This window comes from Scomber scombrus, chromosome 1 (assembly GCF_963691925.1).
Source record: "Scomber scombrus chromosome 1, fScoSco1.1, whole genome shotgun sequence".
Classification (NCBI taxonomy): domain Eukaryota; kingdom Metazoa; phylum Chordata; class Actinopteri; order Scombriformes; family Scombridae; genus Scomber; species Scomber scombrus.
The window spans coordinates 30,157,716-30,167,715 of NC_084970.1; the positions used below are offsets into that span (position 1 = coordinate 30,157,716).

At 35.8% G+C, this 10,000-nt stretch overlaps 1 protein-coding gene across 1 annotated transcript; it reads right to left on the bottom strand.

The window, feature by feature from the left end:
- Nucleotides 1–961: 961 nt before the first annotated feature.
- LOC133994201 (transmembrane protein 138-like) lies at nt 962–4,895 on the bottom strand. The gene is made up of 6 exons (XM_062433458.1): nt 4,867–4,895; nt 3,710–3,794; nt 3,450–3,655; nt 3,046–3,217; nt 2,551–2,626; nt 962–1,074 (listed from the first exon to the last, which is right to left on the bottom strand). The coding sequence occupies exons 1-6, from the start codon at nt 4,893–4,895 to the stop codon at nt 962–964; spliced, it is 681 nt and encodes a 226-aa protein (XP_062289442.1).
- Between the last annotated feature and the right edge of the window lie 5,105 nt (nt 4,896–10,000).

Below are 10,000 nucleotides of genomic sequence, written 5' to 3' on the forward strand. Positions count from 1 at the left end.
ATCTTATGAACAAGTACATTTCAAACATACACACGCACGCGGTGTCTAAATCTTTAAAATGTTCTGGTTAAATTGCAAGGTTATGTTCGGAGTTGTGTTGGTATTCTTCAATTGTATTTTGAGCATGTATATGTATTAAATGCTTTATTGAGAAAAAGTAACACAGCCGGCTCAGATTATCATGTTGAATCTGATTTTACAGACAGTGGAGATGTTCACAGTAACTGACCAAACCATGAAAAAGTCAAACTCTGTTCAACATCAACATTACAAATAGACACAAAGCAACCCAAATAGTCTAAACGTTTATAAAACAGATGCAATATACCCTTTAAAAAATGTACAGCATGAACACAAGAAAAGAAAAAAGGGCATGTGGTGACTGGAATCAACAGATTACAAAAAAATCATTATCTTCCCTCTCATGTCCTCTCTCATGACTTTCAAACCTTCATAATAACCGTCCTCTATTACATCCAAACAGCGAAAAACAAGCCTGATGAGACGCTCCGTTCTTGTCGTTATAAACACTTTACCGGATTTTGGCACAATCCTCCCCGCATGGAAAGGGAATTTTATATATTTTATGTAATATTGGTTTTTTGGCCACAATTCCTGTTAAATGCCTGTGTGACAAAATGCATTTTAGGCCTGAATGTATTTTTATATTCATATAAATATACATCATCAATTCATTCATGATAAATTTTGAATGAAGAAATTAGGGCTGTGGGATTATACACTTATGCCAATACCCTTAGATTATAATGTATTCACCGAACATTACAAAGAGGCCAATTTCTACCCATGTTACCAACTGTTCAGTATATATTTTGAAATACACTTTGTATGTCAAACAGATTTGCTTTCCATTCGGGCGTTTTTTATTGTGCTATGTCCCACAGTAGTCCTGGCCTCTGCAGCATCACGGGCTCTGGTGCTGAACCCTCTTTCAGTGAGATCACTGTCTGACTTGAGCAAAGACCTCCCGCAGCCACGGTGAATCCTCATAGAGGCGAGGGTCACCCAGATATTCTGAGGTCCTCTTGTAGAGGTAGTAGTACAACACAGCAGCTGTGAACAGAAAATATGAGGAGGTTATAACGCGCAAAACACAGAAAATACACTTCTCAATTTAAAGGAGAAATGCTGACCTTTCTTTGTGTCTTTTATATATTTTCTGGCTAATGTACTGTATAATTACTGTAATAGAGGACACTGTACGCTTTGAATAAGCAATAAGTGACACTATAAACCAATCCAGCAAATGAAAAATCAATTATCAGTGTTCACATAATTAGACATCTCTGTTAAATCCCTAATGGCCAGCTTAGTTGCTTCACTGTTAAAGTGGAGAATTTAATTACGACAAATCATACATTTCTTTACATTATTGCCAACTTTTTCATCCTTGCATGCAACAACATCATTAACTCTCATGATATTGTAATTAATAACAACTTGCAACAACCTAAAATTGGCTTGAGTCTGGTAATCCATCACACTGAAGAACTTCTGTTATTGTGAAGTGGTAATACAGTATAGACCTATGATATTCATTTTCATTAATGGACAATGATAACTTTGCATTTAAGGGAAAAATTGACAAAAATATGACAGTACATTTTTCTTGATGGATAATTCTTAGTTTGCATAATTTATTGGTCATTTGGGTGACACATGGGTCAGGTTACTTGAGAAATAACATTTGATTGTACATGGATGTCTTTGCCAGCAGTGACAATCATAGAATAATCAAAGTACCATGAAGCCAACTGGAGTTTATCGTGTCTTTAGGTAGGAGTTTCAGACTGAAAGAGTCTTTTGAACTGCTGATGCAACACTGAGTCACACACTGAGGAAAAGTCTGGGTGGGTTTTGAACAGTCAACAAAACAAAGACACGAATGAAACATGCCGACATTACGTTCTCATACTTAATAAGGGATCCCCTGCAGAGAACAACGACTATGCATAAAATCCTTTTAATCCACTTATGAGCTGATATGCGCATGAAAATCACGCATGTGGTGATGTGAGATCACTGCCTGTAGTCTGTTGGTTGAGAAAACGTACAAAAAACTCAAAAAAACTCAGACAGACGTAAGTTTTCTGTCAGTGACCTTCGTGAGAGGATTAAAACAAGTGTGATAATCACACCGAATTGCTGCGTAAATCTGTTTAAATCACAGAAAATATCTGAGATGTGGATTCAGAGCTCTGGGATCTCAGCTCAGCAAACTCAACTACAGCAAGGAAAATGAAGAAGGGAGAGGAGAGTAATTTCCAGTATATTCAGCTTAGTATTACCTTTATTGCTTCTCATTTGATATAAGACAGCATGTGAATAGAAGTAAAATCTGAATATACAGACATACACTTCCCCTTTTTTTTCATAAGACTAATACAGATTATGTTTGTCCTTAATAAAGCTCTCTAGATACAACTGTAATTGAATATGTTGGCTTTTGTGGTTAGATAAGTTTTTTTTTAAAAGTCAGAATAAATGCATTTAATTGACATTAAAAAGAAAGTTTGTATGTTATCTTACCAGTTCTTTGGAACACAAACAGCACCTGAAGGCCATCTGTCCAAATAAATCTTTTGGTATTCAGCCAGCGCAGATTCTGGAAAGATTATAAAGAAAACATCAATGGTCACTTTGCTTTTAATTAAATGATATGAAGATGAAAAAGACGATGCTTTATGTACTATGTCCAATTTACTCATTAAAACCAGACTGATGGGAAAATTGAACAAGATGTACTGTTTGAAGGCCTGAGACACAGATATTTCTGTCTAAGCAAGATATGGGAAATTCTAAATGTTTGGCAGCTTACAAATCTTCCATGTGTCTTTGTTGTTTTATTAGTCACATTTAAACCATATAAATATGATCAAATTCGTGGGATTATACCTCCTTAAAGGCAACAATGCCCTTTCAGCTGTTCATAAATACAGCAAAATACATTTCTAAAAATGTGTTGCCTATTATGATGCTTATGCAAAAGAAAAAAGTGACATAACCATTTGTGTATTTACGTACCATAAGCCAGGAGTGGAGTATGATACTGAAGGTCAGATAGAGAGCAGAGAGCATTAGCAGAGCTCTAAATCGCTCCAACAATATGGCGACCAGGCCAACCTGGAACACGAAGGTGTTAAACAGCATCAACAGAATGATGATCAGGTTAAACAGGATGGAAATATCCTGGATGCTGCCAGAAAAAGACAAGAAAAGAGAAAGGAAATGTGAGCGCAGCAGAGAGACGGAGGACAGAGACAGGAAGATTACGTGTGCAGCTTACTGTGTGAGGATAGTGCTGTTTCATTTCATCCCAAATGACTCAATACAGACAACTAAAGCGTACTATTTTTAGCTCCAAATGGTTTTCCCCTTGTGCCAAAGACAATGTTTGGTTGCAGAATTATTGAGAAACTCTTGCTTACATGAAAAGTACCAGCTGGACAGCTGGCTCATCCCTCAGCAGCTCACTGAAGGAGTTGACAAACAGATCGAAGGAGAGCAGGCTGAGCTGAATTAGTAACACCAGGGAGTAGTTGCCGGTTTGGAGCGTCTCCGGCCCGAAGGCAGGGCGCCCGGGCGGATTGTGGTTCCACGATGGATCCAAGGCTGCAGTGCGTTTGCACACACGCTACATAGAAACATGAATCCCCACACGACAGTTCTGACTGTTTGGGGGGCTCACTGAGGCCTTCAGCTGGTTCCTGTGTTCACTTTGATCGTTCAAATGCAGACAGAGTTTGATGGCCACAACATCAGGGCTCCATTTTCTGTTTATAAAAAATAGTCCCGATTATTTGGAAAAAAACAAAGTCCTTTCAAAATGGGAAACAGATTCAGGTTGCAGGATGAGATGTCTGGAAATTAGTGAGGGCAACATGTCCAGACTGTTGAGTTTTACAGCTTCAACATTAACAGATGTGACAGTTTATGGTCTTTGGCAAACTGTAACAGCAAAGGTTTTATTGAATCTTCATATTAAAACTGGTGAGACATCAGCACCCGAAGTAAATCCAATAGAGATTCTGTGGAATAATACAGATGAGACACATTAGTGTGCTGGTGGAACCCATCATGCTGTAAAATGTATTTACTTTATAATGAAAACATTATTCTGTTGCAGATTGACATACTATTAAAGATACAGCAGCGTTTCTCCAGTTCAGTTTCTTATTATAATAAGATCTTTTCATGTTCCATTACTAGATAACAAATTATTCAGTTTTCACAGTAAACTATATCCTGTGATGTGGTATCTTATTGAAACAAACTTTTCTCATCACATAAGTTTCCATATGTTGTTAAAACAAGAAAAACATCCAGTCAGTACCTAAAGAGAAGACACTGTGTCCAACTCTGGCTAGAAAAGGTGAAAATGGCTGTTTTTTTATATAATAATATAAAGTGTTATAATAAGAAACAACTTTTATGCAGCAGTTCAGCCTTTGTGTTGTTATAACAAGAAACCTAGCAGGGTTTTTGTTATGGTGGACAGCAATTCGCTGCAGTATGACAGCCCTGAAAGTGATTTGATAAAAAGAAAAAACTGTTAAAATATCAAACTTTGTCAAGACAAAGTGTAGAAATTATCACATGGGTTGAATCCATTTATCTGCATCCTATAAGAGTGTTGGACCTCATCTACGACTCAACCTTTTTGACCTTAATAACATGTCAGACCTTCAGAGAAAACTGCTGAAAGCTTTTAGCTTTTAGCTGCAAAAAGATGAAGTATAACTCACTGACAAAGTATCCCTTCTCATAAATCACAAATAAGAGTTTCTAGCAGCAACTTGTACAACAGTGACTGAAGTATGAGTAACCTGGATTGCTTAAACTCACAATGGACTGGACTGGACATGGACTGACATGTTGATGATTGAATTCATTTCACACAGTGTGAATACAAACTGTACGAGGCTCTACGTGCTAACTGATCCGAACTGATCTGGTTCACAATTACAGAGTTGGTTCCCTGAAATAGCAACAACTGAACAGTTTTCATATTGTCATTTTATTGGCACAGAACAGTTCTGGTAACAGTTGTTGACAGTGGGTCCCTTCGATTATCCAGAGTAAAATCTGTAAAAATGATTTTAGAATCTTATTTTGTGAGCAGATTTGTTATTTAGCCTTTAGCTTTTTTCAGTTCAATTCATAAAATGGTGATTTAATCTCATAATTCATAAACAGTTGATTTTGTCAAGTAATTCATACCATGAGTTTGAATAAGTTCTAAATAAGTTTTAATTAGATCATTTATAAATGAGTATTTAAGGCGCATAATTCACAAATTTGTGACTTCATTGCCCATTCATAAATGTTTGTTTTAATCACGTAAATTAATAAATGATCTATTTAGTCATGTAATTCGTGAATGTTTTAGTTGCGTAATTTATACATTTGTGGTTTTGTTGTGCAATTCATAAATTTGTGTTTTAGTCACATAATTAATAAATTGATGATATAATCACGTAATTCATAAGTGAGTGTTTTAGTTGTGTAATTCATAGATTAGTGTTTTAATCACGTATTTCATAAATGAATGATTTAGTGGCATAATTCATAAATGAGAGCAGTGTTTGAACAGAGAAAGACAATTTACAAAGTTAGATGTTACTAGGGGTAAGGGAGATAATATGTTGTTTGTCTTTGAGTAAACAAACCTTAAAGCACAACAAACCTCTATCTCCTAAATCAATAGTACTGTCATTTTTGCAAATATCCACATATAGCTTAACAAACTCTGTTGTTCGATAATAAGGCCCATCAATGACTAAGTTAAAATCAAACTACAGCTAATCAAGGAACATTTGAACATGACATAACTGTTTACTCTTTAAGCAGCAAAGCAATACGTCACCTCCAGGGTCCTGGTCTCTCTTCTAAACGATATTCCAGAAAACAAAAAGAAAGACAAACAGATAAGGTATTCATTCAAGTTATTTCTCATCCATTACATGAAAACAGGCCTCCATTTATCACGTACTGAGAGTAAACAGGTCAACCTTTCACTACAGTCGCAGCCACTGGGAGTATTAGTTAAGTAGCTGCTGTAAATCTTTGCCTTGGCTCATCTGCCATCCTGTGAGTCAGGATCACTATCCAACAGGCTCCTTCACACTGACATCAGGTGGATCCTCTTATGACCCCTAACGCAAAGACGTATTTATAGCTTGGCACGACCATGGCAGGTGTGAGGAAGATTAGGACTGCTTGAGCGTCAACCTGGAGACTGAATGCCTACTTGTTCTTGTGAGCTGTCCCACTGAGATTCTGGGTTAGTTGTTCTACGGGCTGGATGATTAGTGTATATAAACAAGGAGGGAAAACAGGCAAATATGTCGACAATGCTCAGTGTTTTCCAGTGACATACAAAGAGCTATCTATTCCTGCTCTCATCATTTACTGAAGAATTTAATTGAAAAATATAGCAGTGTTTCCTATATTTAGCTCTAATTTGATAAGAATGAAGGCCATTATAGTTGTTATTGAGCTACCACCTTGTAGTTCTCAGCGCAGTCCCACTTAATCTTCTTAAGAAACAGCTTATTGCTTTACACAGAAATGATATACCCTCCCTTTAACTATTTCTTACTATCAGCAACTGGAGTAAAAGCTGCCACTGAAACACAAAACTAACCTGTAAAAATGAGGGTGAATTTCAGAGGCTTGAAGTAGCGTGTATCTCTCCAAAAGACAAGCGTGTTCAAATGTGGCCACAAACAACAGTGTGCAGCACAGATTGGCAGCTTGTGTCTGTTCCAGTTAACCGGTTTTATCCCCTTACCTCGCTAATAGACAGTCACGTACTACACCCTAATGTCAACACACTGGAGCTACAAACAAAATGTAGTGCTGGGGGGAAAAAAAGAAAAAAGTTTTATTGTAAAATATGTGTTTGTTGTTTTTTTGGATTGCTGTGTTCAGTAAAGTCTAATGATTTTCCCTCTGCTGGACTGAGGCTGCTACCTATAAATATTGATAATGGGTTATAAATGAATGCTGTCCGAGTTTATTCAGCCACATTTCCATTCAAGATTACGGTAATGCTTCTAAGAAAGATATCTGGAGTCAAGCCAGAGGAAAACCACTGTCATCTACTGGTGAGTGTACAGCACTACACACAAATCAGTGCTATACTACTAATCTGTACAGGAGAGAGGGTCTATTCACAGTACATGCACTATATGTTTAGTGTATTACTTAGTTGTATATTCAATGCATGTTAAGTTTTGGGCTATGAACTGTTTAAATGCAATATGAAGTGAAAGAGACCCTCTTAATTGCACATGAACAGCTCTACATGACGGTCTCCAGGAGTTTATGACATATTTCTCCAACTAGAAAGTCATCCAATCTTGTCATATGTACTTTTTTTGGGGCTGTTTTGTTCACTGAGACCTTTTCACAATTACATTTCTAAAGAGATATTCCACATTATTTCCCACCACATGTTGCAGAATAAAATGTTGTTCATCCAATGTGAAGCATTTTTAAAATTTGAGTCAGCTGGAAGAGGAAGCTGTTCAACCTGCAGTACAAGTGAACCAAAGCACATTACACTAAAACAAAAACAATAACTGTGCCATATAGAGAGACTGTACCTTTAAATATATAGAGAGACTGTACCTTTAAATATATAGAGAGACTGTGCCTGTAAATATCATTACTTTTGACACTTAAGTACATTTAACTCCTACTTCATTTCACTTAAGTCAATATCTGAATGTTACTTCAAGTATATTTTAAAATGTGGGACTTCTTGACTAGAGTAATATTCTATTATCTGGGATTAGAGTATTTATTCATTCATCCATTTTCCGTACCGCTTATCCTACAGAGGGATGCGGGGGGGCTGAAGCCAATCCCAGCTGTCATTGGACGAGAGGCAGGGTACACCCTGGACAGGTTAGTCTATCACAGGGCTAAAGGATAAGAGTATTTATTCCATTTAAACTTTATAATTTTATAATTAAATGCCTGCATGTAAAATTTGAAGCTACATAAACTTTACTTAGTGATCCATGTTAATTATATATCAGTGACGACAACTGTAGATTATGTTTTAATTTGTGTTAAACAGATTAAGGACCAGAGCACAGTGTTCTGATTGTCCAGTAGGAACCTTCTGCCTGGCTCTACAAACATAATCTCATTAAACTTTTTAGGAGAACGCTATATTTCAAGACCAATATTAAATTGTGGCAGGGAGGTTGCAGGCAGAGGAGATAAGAATGATGAAGTAGGCCTATAAAACTCCAGAGAACTGATTTCCCAATGCCCACTCGGTTCTCTAATTTCCCATATCGCTGTGGCCTATTATCTACAATACAGAAATAATAGTAAATCATAACCGTTTCTCTTTATTTTCTACAAAAGCTGTTATAAGCTGGTTGTTGAATCCTCTGTCCTACTACAGCTTCCTCAGAGAATCACTAAGTATTAACCTTCTTGACCAGGATGAGCAACAGTATCTCTGTGTTTTTATTCTGACATTTATTTCATCTTAAACTCAATAGAAACTACTTCAAATGAAACTTCAGGGCTGAAACAATTGAATGATTAGTCGATTGTCCAAAAAGTGTTAACTATTTTGATAGAATAGAATAAAAATAATAAAATAGATCATTGTTTGTCGTTTTTCCAGCAGAAATGCCAAAATGTCACTGTCAAATGTGAATATTTGATGCTTTTCTTCATCATATATGGAAATAAACAGAATATTTTGTGTGGGTTAGGGTTAGGGTTTTTTTGACTTATGGCCAAATAAAACCACACTTTTGAATATGTTAACATGGATTTTGGGAATTGATGAGAGGATTAATCAAGAAAATATTTTATTTTTTACTGATTAATCAGTAACATACAAAATATTGCAGCCTTTGATTAGTTTCCAAGGATTAAATATAACATGTAAATACTCTTTGCAATGCTTAAAATGGAGGTAAAACAAAACCAAACAAACATAGCTATTGATCAGCTCAATATCTGTGGATCAATATCAGTCAATATTTGTAAATTGATACATAATATACAGGTTAATTATGTTTTGTGTGTGCATGTGACTTATTCAAATTTAAAGGGGTTACAATTTGAAAATATACACATGAATAACTAGCACATACTTTTTTTGTGGATTCAGCATAAAAATTCTGCTGTCAATCCATTTTGAAAGAATATATTAGACGATTAAAGCAAAAATGTCAAAGTGGTGTAACCATAAAAAACGTTGTACCAAATAATTAAACTTGTTTAAAGGCAAAATTCTCATTAAAACACCATATCAACTAGTTTGGCATCATCTTACATTATAACTTTTTATATTAAATAAAGGTAATGGAATACAATTGTTCTAAATATTACATTTAATCTGGGGAATCATGTCTTCAGGAACCATTTCAATGGGTTTTTTTTTAAATGAAGTAATTATTTTTATAAATATAAACTTAAATACACTAAAGGTGGATAAAATATTTAATATTTATCATTCTTTTGTGGTTACACCATTTGACATTTTCAAGAGTGTTCAGTTTTACTGTTGGAAGTGCAAATGACATAAAACCAACAAAAAAGCAAAATGAACATATTAACAAACCTGATACTGCAAGATATTTTTGAATTGCTCATCTTGCCAACCCTTATTTGTCCCTGACCCATACATAGATCCCACTAAAAAATAGACTTAATTCTCTTGTTTTTAACTTCATTTCTCCCTGTGAATCATTATCAAGCAATATTTGTGAATTTGCTAGATAATATACATACATCCCACTAAGCATAGTCCTACTTCTCTTGTGTTTTTAACCTCATTTCTCCATGTGTTTCTTGCTTGTATCACACTGGAAGTAAAGCATCGCCCCGGGACAGAAAAAAAAGGGGCCAGAAACATGCAAGGTGGCCTGGGTGGAGTCAGCTGCAGCTCCAGCCTCAACACAGCCCTGTCTGACTCTGTCTACTCCTGTACAACATTCAC

What these genes read in the sequence shown, in the direction of transcription:
- LOC133994201 (XM_062433458.1), bottom strand. Translation starts at nt 4,895, where the DNA reads ATGTCAGTCCATGTCCAGTCCAGTCCATT. An exon ending in CATGTCCAGTCCAGTCCATT is followed by an intron (nt 3,795 to 4,866) that starts GTGAGTTTAAGC and finishes TTTTATAAACAG; the next exon opens with AAAATGGAGCCCTGATGTTG. An exon ending in TACTCCACTCCTGGCTTATG is followed by an intron (nt 2,627 to 3,045) that starts GTACGTAAATAC and finishes TAATCTTTCCAG; the next exon opens with AATCTGCGCTGGCTGAATAC.